The sequence below is a fragment of the Equus quagga genome, chromosome 5 (genome assembly GCF_021613505.1).
Source record: "Equus quagga isolate Etosha38 chromosome 5, UCLA_HA_Equagga_1.0, whole genome shotgun sequence".
Lineage (NCBI taxonomy): Eukaryota > Metazoa > Chordata > Mammalia > Perissodactyla > Equidae > Equus > Equus quagga.
Genome location: NC_060271.1, coordinates 55,129,711 through 55,151,484, shown reverse-complemented (window position 1 = coordinate 55,151,484; position 21,774 = coordinate 55,129,711). Strand labels below are relative to the sequence as shown.

The 21,774-nt window shown below is 42.0% G+C and overlaps 1 protein-coding gene across 1 annotated transcript in view; it reads left to right on the top strand.

Annotated features, from left to right (window-relative positions):
• Nucleotides 1–6: 6 nt before the first annotated feature.
• SLC9A2 (solute carrier family 9 member A2) overlaps nucleotides 7–21,774 on the top strand; it is a 90,113-nt gene continuing 68,345 nt past the window's right edge. Inside the window, exon 1 of the mRNA XM_046662276.1 lies at nucleotides 7–538. Within this exon, the coding sequence (XP_046518232.1) occupies nucleotides 244–538 (295 nt within the window). The 5' untranslated portion in view covers nucleotides 7–243. The remainder of the gene's footprint in view (nucleotides 539–21,774) is intronic.

The following is a 21,774-nucleotide window of genomic DNA, read 5'->3' as shown; positions in this document are numbered from 1 at the left end:
GCTGAGGGCGGCCGCGCGTCCGCGCAGTGGCCTCGAGTCGCCGTGCGCGCCCGGCCGGGAAGTGTGCCCGCTCGCAGCGCGGCCCGAGCCCCTCGGCTGCAGAGCCCCGGTTCCGCGGCGGCGGCGGGGGGCTGTCGCTGCCCCGCAGGGTGCGGGCCCGAGGGGCGGCGCTGCCCGGGGCGATGCGCTGAGCGCGCGGAGGGCAGAGCGCCCGACTCGTCGTCCGCGCCGGGAGCCGAGCCCATGGAGCCGGCAGGCACCGGGCGGAGCCTGAGGGCGCCACCGCCGCCGCCGCTGCTGCTGCTGCTGCTGCTCCTGCAGGTGGCGGGGCCGGCGGGCACCCTGGCTGAGACCCTGCTGGACGAGCCCAGAGCCATGGGCACCAGCTCCAGCCCGCCCAGCCCCGCGAGCGTGGTGGCTCCCGGAACGACGCCGTTCGAGGAGAGTCGATTACCCGTGTTCACCCTGGATTACCCCCACGTGCAGATCCCCTTCGAGATCACCCTGTGGATCCTGCTGGCCTCCCTGGCCAAGATTGGTGAGCCAGGTGGACCCGCGGGGTGGGGCGGGGGCGATCGGGAGGGGAGGCCCCGGACGATGTCCGGGTGGGCGAGTTGACCTCTGGGTCGCGGACCAGGACAGGGGCAACAGATAGAGCAGCTTCTTCTGGTCAAAAGGGACCTCTGGAGGATCAGTTTCTTGCTTTCGTTCTTAAGCGGGCCTTGGCCTTGAAATTGCCCCTAGGTGTTAGCCCGTAGGAACTTAGCGATTTGCTGCTTATTTCTGCCTCAGATGCCAAGTGAGACAGCCCTCTGCCACAGTCGAGACCTGTTTATTGAGGGAGGAGGCGAGTAGGCTGAAGTTGATTGATCTCACCCACAGGGAGAGAGGCGCAGGCGAGCACCTAGGCTAAAATGGTCAAAGCCCTGGATGCTGGAGGAGAGAGATGCGCCTTGGCAGTGGCACAGACCCTGGCGCACGCCTGACTCATGAGGTGCATGGAAGAGGACCAGGGACACCTGAGTGCCTGCAGCTGCGTCAGGAACGCCCTGTGTCCTCCTTCCTTTGGGCTGAGGCTGTCCCTCTCCAGGAAGCATTTTCTTAGGTGACTGAGGCCAGTGAGGCAAAATGCATTTTAAAAAATAAGTAACCCACTTTCAGTCCACCTTTAATGAGTTAACTCTCCTTTGGAAAGCAGAAGCCTCAGAATGTATTTTCTCATCTTCATTTTTCCCCCCACATAAACTTGTGTTATGATCATAGTGCTTTACATTATTTTTACTTTGTATCTCAAATACTTTTTAATCTTAAAATATGTCAACTACTGTTGTAAGGATTCAAAAAAGATATTAGGTCAAAAGAATTTCTGCATTATTACATACGTTTTATACATTTGCCGAGTGAAAGGCCCCGAGTTCTAAGGTGAGGCAGGTCTCCATAAAGGATGAGAAGACACATTGCCTGTCATCCTCGAGCTTGTTGCTTGGTGGGAGAGAGGGCATCCACGCCAGTGATCCATCATAATACAGGAAAGTGCCCGGTAGGGTGAGCAGTTTGGGAAGGATGATGCAGTAGTGTAGGGAGGCAGGAATCACTTCCTCATGCAGAGGCAGCATTTCAGCTGCGTTTTCAAGGATGACCAGGATATGGTCAGTTGGAGATGAAAGGCAACAACATTCCAGAGAGGAATAAACAGAAGCATAAATTGGGAGGGAAGCACAAAGCAGGTACAGGGATGGTTTAAAGGGTGGAAGTTGTGGGAGCTTCGCCTGAAGCGAACCTTCGATGTCAGATTGAATTAATTAGATTCTGTTAACGGTGACCAAAGGAGGCACATGCTATTTAATGATTCTGCAGTCGGTAATTGCCTGGCTTTGGCATCGTTCTTCTCGTTGAGTGTTTTAAGTCCCCCTGAAAAGTGGAATCAAGGGACTTGGACTTCCCTCCTACCAAGCAGATGCGCACATTTGCATAAACTCAGGTGCCATCCCCTCCTGTGGTCCTCACAACCATCCTGCCACATGGGCACTCCCACTGGGTAGAGGTGGACATGGAAACTCAGAGAGTTTACAGGAGTTGCCCAGGGACACACAAAGTGGGGAGCCAAATGCAGGCTCTCTTCACTCCCTTTCTCTCCCGGAGTGAGTGCCTGCTGGTGGGGGCTTTTGTGCCCTGTTTCCATTACTGCTTCTTTGTTGCCATTTCTATTCAATTACAACTCTTTCTTTTGTTCTTCACTTCTGATTATTTTAATCTGATTAATTACACTAATAACAGCCGCTGGTAGGCACTTAAGTTCATTATCTCTAATTTTCACAACCATCCCAGGTAGGGATGGTTACCGCGTTTCATATAGGAGGAAACTGAGAGATGGGGAGGCTGGCTTGCTGGGGTGTGGGAGCCAGAATTCCACCCAGGTCTGGCCGATGTCTCATCTTCATGTCTCTCTTGGAGGCTTGTTTTGTTGTGAAGATTAAATGAGGGTAGATATGTGTAACATTCTTAGAACAGTGCTGGGCATTACTGATTTGCCCACTGGCAGTTTTCTTACCCAGTTGTATTTATCTTCCCTGGCACTTGCTGTTCTTCCCATCTGTCTGCCTCCCCCAAGTTCTGAACTTCTTTGGCTACTCTTCCCTCTTTCTTTCCTGCATCTAGGGTGGCACAGAGACAGAAATACAGACAGACATCCATGTCCCCTGGCCAGAAGGGTCTGAGCAGAGAGGGGTCTGAGTGGAGACTGCCATGGGTGGGGTGAAGGGTATAGTTCTGAGAGCAGAAAGTGTAGTTTTAAAGACCCAAAGCTGGTATTTGGGGTCTTCTAGGTTCTTCCTGAATATAGTCCAACCCTGTCCTGCTGTAGCTCTGTTCCTCAGGAGCCCGGAAATGCCCAGAGATCCCCCACCCCCTGGCTCCCAGGCCCTAAACTTTCTATTTGGCTTTGGGAAGACTTTCCTGGTACCATGGGACACTTTTATAGCCCATTAAACAGTCATCTAGTTATTCAAATTCTATTTTAACTTTTGCACTGGAAAAACTGTTATTTTGGGGTTGCTTGTAGGACTTAATTTGCTCATATTTAAGTAGGATGCTAAATTGAGCTGTGCAGGGGGACGTGGGGCTATGAGGCAGCAGAAGGGTTAACTCCTGCAAAATGCCATGGTTTCTGTTTGGGACACTTTTATGCCATGTACCTAGTGTACCTGAACCTCCCCCCGGAGAACATGGAGAAACATTGCTAGTGATTAATTTAACAAGGAGAGCACATTGCCCCAAACGGAGGTCCCTAATAACATTTCTAGGAGATTTAAATCATGCTTGATGGTGAATTCAGAATGATTTTCTAGATTGAAGCACAATATAATCCTAGAAATATTACAGTCAGAAGTGGGAAAATACATTTTTGGCCAAGTGTTGAATGATTCAACTTAGCTTTTCTTTCTTTTAGCTGATTATCAAGGAGTATCGACATCCTAATTATTTGGTCAAAAAGAAAGTTCTGAAGTTATAAGTTTTCCTAAAATGATGATGACGACAACGATGATGTTGTGTATGTGTATGTGAAGTTGGTGAAATAAATAACAGAACGTAGCCAATTTAAATTTGGGCAAGAAAGATCTCCCAATTGGTTTTTCACTGAGATCCTCATACGCGTGAACTCTTGTTCTCTCATTTTGATTCTTTGTATTTTGAGTGACTTGACTTTTTTTGGAGTTGTAAATGCATTCTTTGCTTGGTAAATCCTGTACACAGGGATGGAGTTCTACAGGCTGCAATAATAGGTAGCAGAAGAATTCAGAAGAGAAGAATTTGCTGGAGTGTTCTAAGATGGCCTCTTCTGATTTCCTTGGCCATGAAGCTGGTCAGTGGGATTCGTCCTAAACTGGGTGGACTTGGGCATGTGCTCTGCTTCTGTTCAAGGTTCAGGGACAGAGCACCGGTCTCCTGGTGTTTAAAGTGACAGAACTCCCTTCTTTGTCCTGAGTGGCTCCCCAGACCACCCCCCCTCACTTATCTTGTGGTCTTGTGGAGCTGGCCCATGTGCCTTGCCTTCCAGGTGTCAGCGCTCACCCTGCCCTCTTCATTTCCCTTGCCTTCAAACTTGGGGTTGGGATGCAGGATTTTTCACTTCCCTCCATCTGTTGTCTTGAAATTAGATAACTTGTACTATTATTTTAAGGGAAAGACAGAAAGCAATTTTGTTCATGAAGCCTTCTCCTCTGGGCTCCGGGTTATCTTGAATGTGAAATAGGAAACCAGAGAGTTTCTTTGGTTAATATCTTCCTGAATTAGCAAGCTATTGATCTCTGGAAAAACCTATCCTTGTCCTTGATCTGTTTCTCTTTGTCATGTTTGGTTTTCCTGGAGCATATTCACCAGCTAGTTAGTCAGTGAATGAGGCTTATGATCTTCCCTATTGTTTGAACCACATCTCTCTTCAAACACACTTCGAAAGCCAAGTCTTCTTAATGGCGTGTTTGTTCCTAATACAGCTAAAAGAGTTCTGATTCCTTTCTGGCTCAAAGCCTCCATCTCTTCCCATTGGGCTAACCATACATTTTCTCTTTTCTGTCTGAAACATGACTTCAACAGCTTTCTCGTATTCTTTCTAAGGACCATTTCGGATGCCTTCTAGAATTTTATCACTGTATCACAGAAATATGTTCGTACCTTTAAAAATAATAGCAGATAATTTTTTTTTTAAAGATTTTATTTTTTCCTTTTTCTCCCCAAAGCCCCCCGGTACATAGTTGTATATTCTTTGTTGTGGGTCCTTCTAGTTGTGGCATGTGGGACGCTGCCTCAGCGTGGTTTGATGAGCAGTGTCATGTCCGCGCCCAGGATTCGAACCAACGAAACACTGGGCTGCCTGCAGTGGAGCGCGCGAACTTAACCGCTCGGCCACGGGGCCAGCCCCAATAGCAGATAATTTTTCACCAAAAAACGTTACTCTTTGTATCAACTTTACCAATGATAATAATATTTATCTTTAATGGGATGCTTTATTTCTTACCGAGTTCTTTCACAAGTCTTGAAGACCTGAGAAGTATACAAAGAACCTTTTGTATGAACTTGTTTGTTCCTTGTAGGGTTGTAAAAACTCACCTGTAAAACCAAATAAATTTGATGGTTTGTATGTGGATAGATTTTCACCAATGATTCAATTGCTTTAAAATTTATGGTTCCATTTGGCATATCCATATCTTCTTAGGTCATTTTGGTATTTGTATTTTTGCTATTCTAGAAAGTCATTATTTCATTTGAATTTTTAAACTTATGGGAAGAAAGTTATTTTTTATGATTTTAAAAATCTCTACTTTGTCTGTATTTATACTCTACTTTTTTATCCTAATATTGTTATTTTTGCCTTTCCTTACCTTGATCAAAATTCTCAGAAATTTATCCATTTTATACTTTTTCAAAGAATTTGATTTTGGTTGGATTCTAATTTATCAATTTCTGCTCTCTATTATTTGCTCAATCCTACTTTATTTGAGTGTATTCTATTATTTTTTTAAATTCTTGAATAGAAAGCTTAGCTCATTAATTATTGAATTTACTTGTTTTCTAATATGTTGATTCCCACTTTACAAGGGTCATTAATCCCTGAAAAAACACTTATAGTTGAAAACATGATTAATATTATTTTCAGTTATTTCGGTGGTAAATATTTTTATGAAATCCTGAGCTCCAAAATTGGCATGCCCTTATGCTAAAATAACATTAGTCTTATTAAAATGGACAAAATTATTTCAATAGTGTAGTTATCATAACTCCTAATAAGTCATTCTCCTTTCATAAGTTTCTCCAAAATATGGTTAGTTACTTGTTCTTGTTGAATTCAAAGCTATGATAAACTGACACTTAAAACTATGTTACAAACAAAACATATTCATGATACTCTAGGTTTATGTAAATTCACCTTTATTGCGAATTATAATAATACCAATAAAGAGAAAGGCAAGGACTAAAGACTAAAGAATTCAGGGAGATGATGCAAATGAAATTATACTTTCCTAATAGATTGCGTGAAATCATTTTTGCTGTTAACTAGCAAACCATCTGTATTCTGAAAGGAGAATTTAACACAACATATCAGTGATAAACTGGAAAGATGACTGCTTAGTGTATCTCATCAAGGTGCTCAGCCACCAACTTAATGTTTATACCATCCAATTTGGTCTTTATGAAATCAAAGGAATGCCTCATGAGCTGAAATAGGAATATCAAATCAAACTCTTTTTGAAGATGAATTCCCATGATCCAAATGGGTACATCGTAGAGGAATGACAATATATGTATTTAAGGCTAGAAATGTATATTTCTGTTCTCCTTTAGTTGCATTGCATAATTTTGATACATAGAGTTTTCACTGTTCTGTTCTCAGTATTTTTAAATTTCCTTGTGATTTTTTATTCTAGCCCAATAATTATTTAGAATTGTAGTTTTTGGTTAATAAACATATGGAGATGCAGTTACTTTTTAATCTATCCATATTTTATTACATGTTGGTTAGATAGGCCTGATATTGATTTTTTATATTTATTGGGATGTCCTCTGTGGCTTGATATGTGGCCATTTTTTAACTGCATTTTCCATGCTTGCTTGAAAAAGATTGTGTATTCCCTGTTTATAGGGTGCAGGATTTTATGCAGGCACCTGTTCACATATACAGACACACACATACACAGACTAGCTCAAATTTCTAATTATGGTGGTCAAATCTTTAATTGCGTTACCAACTTTTTAGGCTACTTTATCTGTTAGGTTCTGGGGTACATTAAAATCAACCTCTAAGATTGTAAGTTAATAACTGTTATAACTTTGTCAATTTTTGCTTTATATATTTTGATGTTATGTTATTAGGTACAAACTAATTCAATATTGTTATATCTTCTGAGTAAATTCTTCCTTTAATTTATTAAGTTATTAACTTACCTATTTTCAGTAATTTTCTTCTGGCTCAAAGTCTATTTTTTCTTTTATTACTGTTGCTGTTCAAAATAAAACTGGCTTTTGCACATATGTTTTTTCCTTCTCTATGTCTTTCCACATATGTGTTTTCCAGACGTATCTTTTCTCATACCGTTACTATAAAATCAACTGGATACTATTCCTTTAGATGTATCTCATTAAGTCACATATAGCTGGATTTTGTATCTTTAATTTAAATTTTCAAATGTCTGTAGTTTAAAAAGAAGTGTAATTACGTTTATTGTGAGTAACGATGTATTTACATTTACTTTGTTCTCTGTTTACTGTGCTTTGCTTGGTGTCTTTAGTTTTGTTTTCTTGCCGTATGTTGGCTTAGTCAATTGTTTTCTTCATTTATGTTTTCTACATTATTATACAATCTGTTTCTATCCCTTTTGTGGTTACTTTTCAGTTTTAATATGATTACCTAATTTAACAGGAGCCAGGACAGACTGCTTTGGCTCACATCCCAGGTACATTTTCCTACATATTTTGCAGTTGTATAATTTTTGGTCTGTAACTTAAACTCTCTGGGCTCATTTGCCCTGTTGGTAAAATAGGGATAATAAAAGTACCAAGTCGTAGGTTGTTGTGAAAATTAAATTAGTTAATATATGTAAAATGTTAAAATAATTTCCTGGAACATAGTAAACATAATATTTGTTATTTTTATTATTGTTTTATTTTTTTCCTGAATAATACTTAAACTTTAAAAAAAGTTAACTGCTATCTGCCTGTTTCAGAATTCTAGTTTTTGCCTTGTAATTTAGACCTGGTTTATATTTAATTTCCCCCAAATTAGTTTTTAAATTTTGTAAGCAATGTTTACATAGATTTGGAAACGTGCTTACCAGGTCTTTTCATTGTGACTTCTTCTGTCTCTCCTTTTCTTTCAGATTGCCTTCCTTTTACTGAAATATGTCCTTTACTGGGTACTTCAGGGAGGGCCTTTGAATGATAAATTTTCTTGGTCTTTGTCTTAAAATGTCTTTATTTTGATTATTCTATTGAATGATTATATAACAGAGTGTAAGGTTGGAGTTTTCACTTATAATTTGGGAGATATTATTTCATCACTTTCTGTCCTCTTTTGTGCTAGGGAGAATTATCTCCTTACCCTCATTGTCCTTTGGCATTAACCTAACTTTTCTCTCTGCTTGTATTTAAGATTTTTTATTTGGTTATTTCTGATATTGTGCTCTTTCCTCATTGTATATGGATTTATTTTATTTTTCTTGCTTGGAACTTGTTATGCTTTCATATTTCTTAACTGCTGGTTCGTATTTTTAGCCTCTTTTCCTTTTCCTTTTATCTCTTGGTGATTTTAACAGATTTTTTTTCCAGCCTACCATATTACTCTCAGTGGGTTTCTAATCTGTGGTTAACCTACTCATTGGACTTTTGATTTTAATTATGTACTCATTTAAGCTTTTTTGGTTCTTTTTCAAGTCTATCTGCATTTTTTTCGTAGTGTTCTACTGTTTAATTATAGTTTTTATTCCTCCTTTCATTCTTTAATTTACTTAAACTATATTCATTTTGTAGTCTTTTTTTTCCAGACTTTTCTTTTGTTTTTAGTTGTTAGGTTGCTACTTCTTATGTTTACCACATTTACTGACTTTCCCTTTCAGATATTTACTTCCTTTATGGATTATATTTTCTCTTGTAAGCTTAGCTTCAGCAAAGGATGTTTACTTGGTAGTGGTCTGTTTTCCTTAAGTTGTGAGAGGTTCTCGCAAAATAGTTTTGAGTGTTCTTGCTGAGACCCCGAGTTTCAGTGATTGGGTTTTAGTATTAGCTTGGTTTTAGTTGGTTCTTCGTTTAGGTTTCCCATATGATGCAAGTACTGTAATCGACCTTATACCTGTATGTGGTGTAGACCGGGAATTTTTTACTTCACAGGTGAGTTTTCCCTCTGCCCAAGGCCATAAAGAGTTGATAGGTTTCCTTCCATTTTTCTCTGGCTATATGCATCTTTTACTTTTTATTTATTTATGATAAAGTAGCCCTTTGAGGCTCAGGAGTTTATGCATGAGTCCTTCCCTTACTGGTCTGAGGTCAGATTTCTTGTGCTCATGTAAGTGTTCCAATGTCAGGTCCTAGCCCATGAGGCAGGTATCTCGTGTGGTATCCCCCTGGTTCACGGTGGCTTGAATCCTACTGACATCTCTTGCTTTGATTTTTCTCCTTGTTTCTGGCTTCCTAGACATTTTCCTGTATTTTGAACATGGCTACCTGTTAATATTATATGTTTGTAATGAGAGGAGGCTCTATCTGTGTCCACGTTGTTGGATGGCTCCGTGGCCACCTTTTTAAAGAAATGCTTTCTATGTCATGTTTAAACTCCATGACTATGTTCTATGATATTAGTAGAATATTGTAATGGATTCTGTTTAAGGTGAGAATAGTACCTACTTTCCTAGTTTGTCTATCTGCAGGATGTGGAGGTGTGGCTATTCTGCCTCTGTTTTATTTTCTACGTTTTCATGCTCCGATAGAAGAGAAATAGGTCAGCAGTTGAAGAATTATTGGACCTAAGTTTTGGAAAAGCTATCCCCAGATTAGAAGTAGGAAGACCCTGTTGCCATTCCAGTTCTGCCATTAACTTTGTCTTGTGACCTGACAAGTCTTCATCTGCTTGGTACCTGCATTTGATTAGTAGAAGCAGGGGTGGATATCAGCTCCATCTGTTTAATATCTCCGTAGGGATAATATGAGATACTCTGTAGGGGAGGAAATCATTTATAACAAAGATTTTACTTTTATAGCAAAAGGAACTTAAGCTAAGAGAAGCATGTGTTTATTAAAGTGATGTGTAGACAGGGGCTTATTGTCATTCTAAATGAGACATGCACAATTATAGGTTACTCTCTTGCAATTACATCTTTAAATGTAATGAATCATAATTGATGTACTTCCTGCAACAATCCTGCAAATCACTGTCCAAGGCCTTTCTAATCTTGATTTTTAAAGTTCATCCCTTGTTTGAAGATGTGTGTATTCCTCCCTCTCTCCAGTAATACAGGGGAGGGCACGAGAACTCCTCTGAGAGCTCTCCATGCGGCTGTGGCAGAATCATATTTTAAATGTGAGTTTCATGTTATTGCTTAGTGTTGGCATACAGAAACTCACATGTGAAAGACAGAAAAGAAAAATCAAATTCACAATTATATTTAGAAATTTCAACTGAAAATAAACCAGGTTTCCCATGCCCACCCTGCATATGAAAGCACTCTAAAGAAGTTTTGAGGTTTTGTTATCCACAGAAGGTTCCTCATGGAGTCACAAGGCAGCAAAACAATTCTGTTGCCGTATTTCTGCGACTCCGCCACTGGCAATCCTGCTCCTCCCTATTCCTGAGCTTGTTTCCCGGGGATCCACAGGCTGGGAAACCTGAGCAGTGTAATGCAACCGAGTGAAGTCTTGTATTGTGGCCTTGGAGGGTGGAGATGGGTGAGACTGGGTAATCCCTCTATTACGGTTTCTTTAGTAAAATAATAATAGCTAGTAAAGACAGAGCTTTATCCCATACCAGGTATTTGGGCCACGTGCTTTACACCCATCGTCTTATTTAGTCCTCACAGTCACCCTGGGAGGTAGGCACCGTGATTATCCCCAGTTTTAAGAGATACATGAGGAAACAGGTTTAGAGAGCTTAAGTAGCTTGTCCACGGCATCACAGCTGCTAAGTGGTAGAGATGGGGTCATCGGCTAGTGTCCTTCATCACTCCACTGTGTCTCACCCTGCCACCCTACCTCTCCTGGAGAGTAAAGTTCTAGCTGTCTGTCTGTGGTCTCCAGAGTGCCTGGATGTGCCTGGGTCACCCACTCTTAACCTGGAGCCACAAGCCTGCACTTGAATCTTGTGCTCGACCCTTATGACCTCATTTTGACTGTCTCAGATTTCCATTGTAAAATCAGGCAATAATGATTAGAACACCCTGCCTACTTCGCAGGAGCGCTGTGTGGACCACTGAAATAATATATGAAAGCAAATTGTGACTCTAAAGTTAAGATTTGCAGGACCTCCCAACAACTCTGGAAGCTGGATAGGACAGAAAGAGCTCAGGAAAAGGCAAGGTGGGATAACACCTAAGTGGTATCTGCTGGAACTTGAGTCTGGATTTCTAAATCTCAGTCTAGCCTTTTCCACCATCCACACCTTAGAGAATGTAGAGTTCTAATGCTTTTGAAATATATATATTTGACATGTTAAGGATTCATAGGTTAAAGGTTCAACACATATAACTTGGGCTACCATGTAAATTTTGATAGGCCAAAGTTCAACCCAACAGATTTACAGAAGGAAAGCTGTTTAATCTGCTTCACTGTTGCACAGCCATACACACATTGAATTGCACACGCACACATGCACTCATAAATGACATTCATCAGGGCGTAACCTCCGTGAGAGAAGGCACTCTTATCTGTTTGGCTTACTGTCTAGAACACATAGATACTCTATGTCCTGACGTGTGGTAGGTACTCAATAAGTAATTACTGAGTAAATGAATATTTAGAGACACTTTTTGTTTCATCTCAATTTAATCATATGGTAATTAAGGTAACCATACCTCCTGGTTTGTCCATTATATCCATGGTTTACATTTCTGTCCTAGCAACATATCAATAGTATGCCCTTTCACTCTCAAATATCCTAGTTTGGATGATAATTTATTGGTCACTGTACTTATCATGCATATGCTATTATTATGTATACTTGGAGTGCTAACTTAAGCTCTGTAGTCCAAAATCCCAGCTCTGACACTTCTTAGCTGTGGATGTTGGGTGAGTTAATAAACTTCTCTAACAGTTATTTCATCTGTGAAATGGGATAATAATAGTAGCTTCCTCATTAGGTTGTTGTGAGGATGAAGTTAATGCACTTAGAAAACTTGCTATCTTATCGACCTTGCAAATCTGGTTAGCCCTTGGATGAGAACAGATGTCTTGCTTCCTTCCCCAAAGCGTAATAGCATTATACCGTGAAAGTCTATTTCCCCCATTGTTCCATAGCAAGTTGTCAGGTTGTCTAGTTCCTGTCTCCTGCTGTTGTTGTCATGTGTAGGTTTCTCTCTATATCATACATATTTGGGTTTCCAGTGTTGCATAAATTTAAAAATCATCTTCCTGCCTTTTTAAGTTAGTTTGCAAGGAAAATGAAAGGTGGTGCAGTCTCGTTGCTTTATCCCAGTTCCTGATGGGATGCTGAAGGGCCAGCAGCCGGACCTAATAGGTAGAGGGCAGCAGAGAAGGCTCGGCACGCGGGGCTTCCAGGCAGGGGAGACCTCCCTATGGGAGCAGGCCCTCTTCTGGACCCTCCTGCTGATCCCCTGAGCTGCTGGGTCTCTATTTAGTGTCATCAGTCCCCAGACATGTCAACTCACGCACAGGCAGGAGAGATGCGGTTTTCAGCAGATGGTTTCCAAGTCCCCTTGTACTTTTTGTCCAAATGGACTTTTATTAGGAACTAGGTAGGAAAGAATTTTACAGCAAAATGCTGCCAAAAGTAATTATTGCTATTTTAAAACTGTTAACTGGCTCTCTTCATCACCTGTATTCTAAGGCAGAATCACACATTGCTGGGTGTATTTTCTCTAACTAAACACTAAAACAATGAGGAGAAATGATAATGAGAAATTGTGGCCTCTCCTTTTCTATCTGGTTGGAATTTCTGGTCCTCAGGGTTGGTAGAGATGCCCTCACTCTGAGTGTCAGTTCGTCCTCTTAGGAGAATGGCATTTTTCTTTGTGTATTCTCTTGTGAGTTGTCTGGAAGGGTGTGAAGATGCTGCCTCTAGCTTGAGAAGCTCACATTTTTAAGGGAATTCGAAAATATGGCTGCCTGCTTGAAATAACTCCTGCCTCCATCTCTCTGTGCCCTGGTGCCCAGGCTTACTTTCTTCAGTGCTTTTATCTCTGTCTGACGTGTGATCGTTTCTTTATTGGTCTGCAGGCTGTGTGCTCACTTCCCTCCCTCGTCAAGGAGAGGCTCTGGGGGCAGGGTCTGGTCTCTCTGAGAGGTGTGCCTCTGTGGAGCTGAGAATGCACACAGCTAACACTACTGATGTCTACAAGCTCAATACTGTGTGATATTTTCAGTTGTTTCGCGTCTGTAATCTATTTTCATTCTCAGAAGAGTCTTTATTTTGTTTTGTTTTACTGTTGGCATTCATTCATGGGCTCACACTCTAAGCTCAGCTCACGAGCCCTAAGGGTTTTGCCAAAGGGCTTCGGTTGATAAGACAGCTAATTTATGTATTTAATGACTTTGCTCCCTCTGCAGTGAATTTTTTTTGTCTTTTTCTTTTCATTTCATCTTGATGTTGCAATTTTGTGTTTTGAGGCCACTGAAACCAGGGGAGCTGTTAGTATTCTGACAAATCTCTGAACAAACGCATATAATTGGCAGGACTCCAGTCCGCCATTTTTCCGCTAAATGTATTAGTAGGTTTGACTATTATTTTAATGAAACATAATAAGTATGATAAAGGTAGAACCATAAGAATCTACATAAGAAGCCTTAAGACGTGTGCATCCTCGTACCCGTTGAAACCCCTTTGGTCTTTGCAGTGATGGGGACATGTGGAGGTACAGAGACCACTGAGCTGGTAATCAGAAGCCAGAAAGGAAGCAAAGTGAATGGAAATGTTATGATTCTAGGAAGTTTAGAAAATAAGTGTAATTTACCAAATAGCGTAGTTTCTTAGGTTAGCCCAAGCCACCAGCATGCAAGAAGTTCCCCTCCAAGTAAGTCACTGGTGACTGCAGTTGAGTCTTAGCAACCACTTAATTGAAAAATGAAATTAGATAGCGATTACTGGCCATTGTGGGTTCCTTTACTACACTTTGATGTATTTATTTTAAGCAAGTGCTAAATTTGTTTAGAAGGCAGGCTCTTAAAAGAATAAAAGCCAAACAGAAAATAAAGCTCCAAGACAAGGTGGTGGGGTGGGTGAGGTCGGCTCCCTGGATAACGTACAGCTTAATGATAGCAGTGGGCAAACAACGAAACTAGAATTGGCATAAATCATTTACTAACACATGGGTTCAAAGACAAATCCCAGGATTTAACATCTAGCCTGGGGCGATGGAGTAAAAATGGCTTTCAACTGTTGGCCTGCGTGGAAAGTTTCGACTCTAGGTGACAGTACACCAGAGTCCTTATCACCGCTCCCCCAGCCAAGTGCTCCCCGCCTGCCCTTGTCAGCTTGACTGTGCGAAGCGTCTATTCAGAAATAGTCACCTACCACTCTCTGGATCTCATTCCTCCTAAATAATGCCTAGTCACTGGAAAGTTCTTACCCTCGGAATGATCTCCTTTCTTGAATGATAATCCTTTCTTGGTCAAAACCTTTCGGTTACTAAAATGGAAAAAGAAGAAAAAGAAAAAGTTGGGGGCTGAGAGGCACGTGGAGATGAAACTCAATAAAGTTAAAGATACTTAGAATCAGATGAGGGCTGTTGAATCGGCTCCTTCGCTGGAAAATCTCATCCTGCAGTCCTGACAGGCTCAGAACGAGTTCTGTGACGACTTTACGCTGTGCTTCCCGTGAAACATGAGTCGAAGACTTTTCTAAATAAGAATACTCGGTGTGTCCAAGGGCCACACTCAGCATTTTACAGCATGGATCTTGTTTCCCACCTAGCTGTATTAGAAATTCCCCTGGCATCTGTGGATTACCTTACTGGGCTTGGGGAGGCACATATTTCACACCCAGACGTAAGACATGCTGAAATCATACTTAGAAAACTATCCAATGTCATTATTATTTCCAGGGCAGAGTTGCTGACTCGGTGGGCAGTGAGGGTACAGTTATGAGCCAGTTATAATTTCTGGGCTGTTTGGACGGTGCAGTGTGTGTATTCCATCTTGGTTGCCCTTGGCTCACGAAGTATGTTGCAAAAATTTGTGACACAAACCTTGCGTTGTTCTTCTGCTGGCTGCCATAGAATCTGAGCGTGTGGATAGCAAGAACTGAACATCTTTGGAATGCATCCTCCCGGCCTGTGCCACCTGTAGCTTCAGAAAGGAGAATGTGACCCTTTAACAGAGTAATCTAAGATGGTCTACTTCAGCAGGAAGTCGCCACGGCAGTAGAGTACATAATTGGTTTGGTTTTTTGAAAGCCGGTTAGTGGTAAGGGATCTAATGTAAAGTTCCAAACCATGAAAAACTCTAAATAAAAACTGAGAAATATTGTTTACAGAAAAGTACAGTGTTCATTTATTTACTATTTCTTCACTGGCTTCCCTCAAACTTATCTTGGAAAGGAAGAAATTGATTTGTTTTTTACAAGAGCAATACGCAAACTAATTATGATGTGTGTGCTTTACATAGGTGCTCATTAGTCAGTCTTTTGCATGTCAATCTCTTTGAAAATTCCTTGAAAAATAGTGAGGTTTGTACTACAGAAGTAGCCATCTAGCAGCCGTGGCCTGTGATTGTCACTTCATTGGAATAGATTTTGCAGAGATGTTGGAGGGCTATAGAGATGCTATTAGATCCAAGATGGGAGCAGCATCAGTGGAGTTGTTCATCTCGCACTGTGTCTCGTGTGCTCGCCGCTGTGGTTCAGCCTCTTTAAAGCCAGGAGAACTTCTCTTGTGATTGGCCTGCCCAAAGTTGATTCGGACAGCAGAAAACTGAGAGACTCTGGGCCTGTTTGTTCACCCTGCAGGTCGCTGTGAGCCTCGGGATTTGTGCCAGGAGCATCTTCCCAGGCCCCTGATTCCTGCTTAGAGCGTGGTTCCTATAGAACAACTCCATGGGTGGAACCAAAGAACTCTTTCTATCATTTGATGGGATAGCTTGCTTTTTTTTTTCAATATGTGACTTTCCTTGAAATCCAGACAGATATGGTCTTTTTTCTTCATATCAAATTCCTGAGAGCAGCCTCTCTGGCCACCTCTGCCTTTGGCACCAGGAGATGTGTCCGTTTGTATGACAGGAAACTCCCTGTCACCATGGATACAGCCTCTTTCTTGAAGCGCCATGAACTAGCAGGGTTTATGGATGACTCTGTGTGTGTGTATTAGTCTGCATGTGTTATGCACACTGCTGCACACGCCCACACCTACACTTACAACTTTAAGTCTGTCATGAGTAATTACAAGGATGCTAGTTAAGATCTAATAGGAAATTTCTACTTATGGATGATTGCAAGTCTCCCCAGCAAAAATACTTTTCTGGCTCATTAGATGTAGGCTAATTCTTTGGGCCCAACTTCTTGTGGGGAGAAAAATATATACTGAGAATTGATGTTATCTTGCTGATGGCCCTGGAATGGAAATGATGAAGCTGAGATTGAAGAAAGGATTTTAATGCAGGTGGTAATAAGGCAAGGGCATGAGTCAAATCCTGTGCCCAGCCCTGGCTCAGGGATCAGATTAGCATTCAGCTGTTTCCAATGAGGAGGAAACTCCCAACCTGGCAGTGTAGTCTCTAAATTCTCTCAGCTTGCAGACGTGAACTCATCAAATCTGTGTGCTGCCTAGGACCTGTCAGAGAACTCGCACTGTTGACAGAACCCAGCCATGGGGCCCAGAAGAGACAGGGAGGCAGCCCTGGCCCCTGAGGAGCTAAGTCCTCATTCATTTATTTAAGTGATGGGAGGCGAGTCCTGTAATTCATGGAATCCCAGTGCCTAAGTTGTGTTCTCATTGCTGTGGTTCAGATTTGAAGTCAGGAGTGTAAAAAGAACAGTGATGAGAAACAGAACGGAAGCTTCCCCCACCCCAGTGTCCACTGCAGTCTCAGTAGCATCTGAAGATTGGCTTTTGGACTTGAGGTCCAGACGGGTAGCAGACAGTATGGGCCTAGCAGTGCGTGTGCGTGCCCCATGAGATGGGGGGAGGGCGGTGGGGGATGGGGAGCAGGAAGCTGGCAGGTGAGCTGCAGAACCGGCACCTGCCCTGACTGGAGGAACCCCTGCCCGGCTGATTGCCACCTTGCACAAATTGGCGTGGGTGGGGACAGAGGGCGCAGTCTGCTGACCTGTCAAGATACACCAGACAGAAGAATGTGAAAACTTTCAGTTTCTGAAGAGTAGCTCAATATTCAGAAACACCAGATAAGCCAAACAAAATAGGTGTATAGGCCGTAATGGCCGGTGGTCTGCCGGTTTGCAGTCTCTGGTCCAGACTTTTTCATGTTGCATGAAATTTTGTTTCCAGTATTTATACCTGGTTGTATGTCAGGGAGCTGAGTCTATGGATCGCGATACTTATGCACTCAGAATCGGTAGGAATTTCTCAAGTTAATATACCGTTCTTAGAATGTGGTCCTGATACAAAAACAGAAAGAAAGAGGAGCCGGCCCAGTGGCGTAGTGGTTAAGTTTGTGTGCTTCGCTTTAGTGGCCCAGGGTTCACAGGTTCAGATCCTGGATGCAGACCTAGCACCATTCGTCAGGCCACGCTGTGGTGGCATCTCACATAAAATAGGGGAAAATTGGCATACATGTTGGCTCAGCGACAGTCTTCTTCAAGCAAAAGGAGAAGGATTGGCAACAGATGTTAGCTCAGGGCCAATCTTCCTCACAAAAAAAGAAAGAAAGAAAGAAAGAAAAATGGTGACATACTCTTACCGTTGATAAACGTGGGAAGGCTGTCATGGGATGTCTGAGTGGAAGTGTTCATGTTTTACACCTTGAATAAGGAGCACAGGCGTGGGAAGCAGTGTTGGCAGAGACCAGAGGCTGCCTCAGACATGGAGTTAAGTCACTCAACAACTCCATCATCTACGAAAGGTAAACTCTACGAGTAAACCAGTGTCATCCTGACAGTGCTTGATATCCTAATGAAATGTTACTGACCCTCACTAAAATGTCTCTGTTTTGTCAATTTAAATAAGAATATCATATCTGGTCTTAGAGTCTAAGTAGATTCTCAGGTCCCATAAAAGAGGCACTTTTCTTAAAAAAATATATCTATGAATAAAATCAATGAATTTAAGTTTTTTTTTTTTGAGGAAGATTAGCCCCGAGCTAACATCTGCTGCCGATCCTTCTCTTTTTGCTGAGGAAGACTGGCCCTGAGCGAACATCCATGCCCATCCTTCCTCTACTTTATACGTGGGACACCTGCCACAGCATGGCTTGATAAGTGGTGCCATGTCTGCCCCCGGGATCCGAACCAGTGAACCCTGGGCCACCAAAGTGGAGCGTGCGAACTTAACTGCTGTGCCACTGGGCCAGCCCCGGATTTAACAGTTTTAAATATAATTAAGACACTATTGTAACTGTTCTGGTGCTCATTCACTGAACATTATTTTGAATAAACACTTAAAAGTACTGATATATTAAACACATACTGTGGTAGATTGTTGCGCTGTGTTAACATGCTATAATTTGCTCAACTGTTTTCCTCTTGACATTTTTCTGTGAGCATATTTGTTAAAATTACTTATTTTACCCTTCGAAGTTCAGAAAATTCTGATTTTTTGCTTTTTATTTGTGAACAGTCCGTGCTTTGCGCATTTTATAAGACCACTCAGAGAGGCCTTTTCGAGGCCCAGTTTGGTGGCCTGGACCAGTTGATGAGTCAGTGTATTGGGGGATATGCATGGTGACAGTGCCTGGCAGCAGAGATCAGTTTTAGCAACGTCGTCTTTTTGTGCTTGTTTAGCAGTATTTATGCAGTTATGTCAATAGTTCATTTTACTTTGTCATAATTAATTTATAAGAATAAGTAGGAGAGTGAAAAATGAAAGTGAAGATTTTTTCCATGGGGGTAAAATAGGCATAACATAAAATTTACCATTTTCACCATTTTGAGTGTAGAAATTCAGTAGCATTAAGTACATTCACAATGTTGTGCACCCATCACCGCTATCCATTTCAGAACTTTCTCATCTTCCCAAACAGAAACTGTGCCCATTAAGCAATAGCTCCCCCACCCTGCCCCCCGCCCTGCTAACCGCCATTCTACTTTCCGTCTCTATGAATTTGACCGCTCGAGCTACTTCATGTAAGTGGGATTGTACAGTATTTGTTCTTTTGTGTTTGGTGAAAGTGGAGATTTTAAGGAGGAACAGTGTACTTTTACAGCCTTAACGAAACTGAGACAAACGTGGAAATTACCAGCAGTGATAAAAGCATAGACCTTTAGCACAATTCGATGCAAACCAGTTGACTGTACATTCCATTGGGAAATAAAAGAGTAAAATTAAAGATTAAAGAAAACAGAAACGTTGGAAGTAGGAATGCGAGGACTGTGATGAAAGGCGAGCACAGATCTTTAGCTTTCAGGTCTCGGAACCCCCAGTGATAATGCGCCCCCCGATGCATTTTCCCCGTGTGTCTCTCCATAGCGTGGAGGATAGCCAGATCAAAGGGAAGTTTAAGAGCTTTTCTCTTTATTGCCATTTTTGTCCACCTGCTACGCACTATATGGGGCAATGGAAGTGCAAAGTGAGTAACACTTGCCACAGCCCTGTGAACGTGTTCTAGTGGGTGAAACAGACCCTCAGGGGGATCTGTGGACTCTAGTGCCATAGGCGCTCTTTATGTACTTAGACACTCATTGAGCTTAGACACTCAGTGTCTGCTAAAGACGTTGGCACAGTGCTACTGAGGGCAGAGAGCCACATGGGTCACTCACTGTCCACTCAACACACTGAGTGAATGTCTTCAATGAAAAACGTTTGTGTTTTCTCATGTCCTTGCGCATATTGGGTGTTATTACTTCCCTCTACCTTCAGGTGAATCCAAACTGTGGGTGACAAGGCCCAGGATAAGTTACTTTCGCCCTGTCTCTTGGATTTCTTGCAGCACCTCCGATGGGCCACACCTGTGCCCTCTCTAGTGAGTTTTGTATGTGCTGTTCCCTCTGGAAGACCCTCATACCCCTCTTGGCTTTGACAATTTCTGTTTCTCTTCTCTTCTCTGGTGAAGCATTGTTTCATTCAGGGGCCCCTCCTCCGTGGGGCAGACAAGATTAGGGACCCTGTGATGTGGTTCCATCATGACTTTCCCCTCTCTATAATAAGCACTACTTTTATAATGACCTCCTTGACATCCTTCATCCCCATAGATGGTAAACTTCCTGAGGACAGGGCCATGTCTGTCTTGGTCGTTGCTGTGTCTCTAGTGACTTGCACACTTCCTGATGGTGAGTGCTTGGATATGCTTGTGAGTCAATGAATGAAAGAGTAAGTAATGATATAAGTTATTTATCAGTTTCTAGGAAGGATGAGTATTTTCTTTGCAATGATTTTCTCATAATATATAGGATTTTCATCTAATGATTTATAGGCTAGTCAATCATTTTTTCAACATACGTGTCTTGAGCACCAACTTGGGGTTTTAAAAGTGAGCAGGCCACCTTTGTGCCATCTGGGCACTTTTGTGCGTGGTAGTTAAAACTTGGCATTTGGAATCGGTCAGGTTTTCGTAGATGATCTTTATCGAGTTCAGGACGTTCCTTTCTGTTGCTAGTTTGCAGAGGCTTTTTATCATGAATGGAGATTGAACTTTTGCCACATGCTTTTTCTGCATTGATTGGTATAATCATGTAATTTTTCTTCTTTAGTACGTTGATAGGATGAATTACATTGATTAGTCTTTGACTATTTAACCAGCCTTGTATCCCTGGAATACACCTCACTTGGTGATAGTGTATAATTTTTTTTATATTTTGCTGAATTCTTTGCTAATATTTTGGTAATGGTTTTTGCATCTGCACTATAATTCTGCACCCAATTCCAAGGTGTGGGTTTATCCCACACACCACTAGGCAATTCTTGGACATCAGCTGGGTTTCCTCCACTTCAACTCAGTTCTGACACTTTGTGCCCAGAGAGAGCATCGGATCCCACAGGTTAAGAGTTTGGTCCCAAAGGACTGCCTTCTATTTCAGATGCCAGCCGCAAGTCCAGGTTGTCACCTGTATTTCTGACTGACTGGCTATAGATTAGAGGTTCCAACAAACCCCATCCTTAGGTTCGATTAATTTACAAGAGTGGTTTGGAGAACTCAGACAAACATTTTACTTACTAGATTACCCATTTATTATAAAAGGCTGTAACTCAGTAACAGGCAGATGGAAGAGATGCACAAGGCAGGTATGGGGCAAGGGCGCAGAGCTTCCATGCTTCTCCGGGTGTGCCACTCTCCCCGAATCTCCACGTGATCACCAACCTGGGAGCTCTCCAAACCAAGTCCTTTTGGGTTTTTATGGAGGGTTCATTATGCAGGCACGATTGCTTAGATCTCTGGCCATTGGTGGGTGATTCAGTCTCCAGCCCCTCTCCGCTCCCTGAGGTCAGGGTGGGTGGGCCTGAAAGTTCCAACCCTCTAATCACATGGCTGGTTCTCCTGGCAACCAGCCCCATCCTTAGGTGACCTAGGGACATTCCAAAGTCACCTCATTAACATAACAAAAGACATCTTTTTTTTTTTTTTTTTTTTGCCCTCCTCACTTAGGAAAATGTCAAGGGTTTTAGGAGCTCTGTGCCAGGAACCGGGTTGAAGACCAAACACTTATTTCTTACTGTAAATCACAGTATCACAATACTCATAAAGGACATTGGTCTGTTGCTTTCTTTTTTGTACTGTCATTGGTTTTGATATCAGGGTAGTACGAGCTTCATAAAATGAACTGGATGTTCCTCCCTCTTCTGTTTTCTGGAAGAGATTGTGTAGAATTAGTGTTGTTTTGTAGAATTCAGTAGTGAAACCATCTGGGCCTAGAGTTTTCTTTTTTGAGGAGTTTTAAGTTACAGATTAAATTCTTTTTGCTAGTTATTGGGCTATTCAAATTGTCTCCTTCGTATGAGGTGAGTTGCGGCCGTTTGTGTT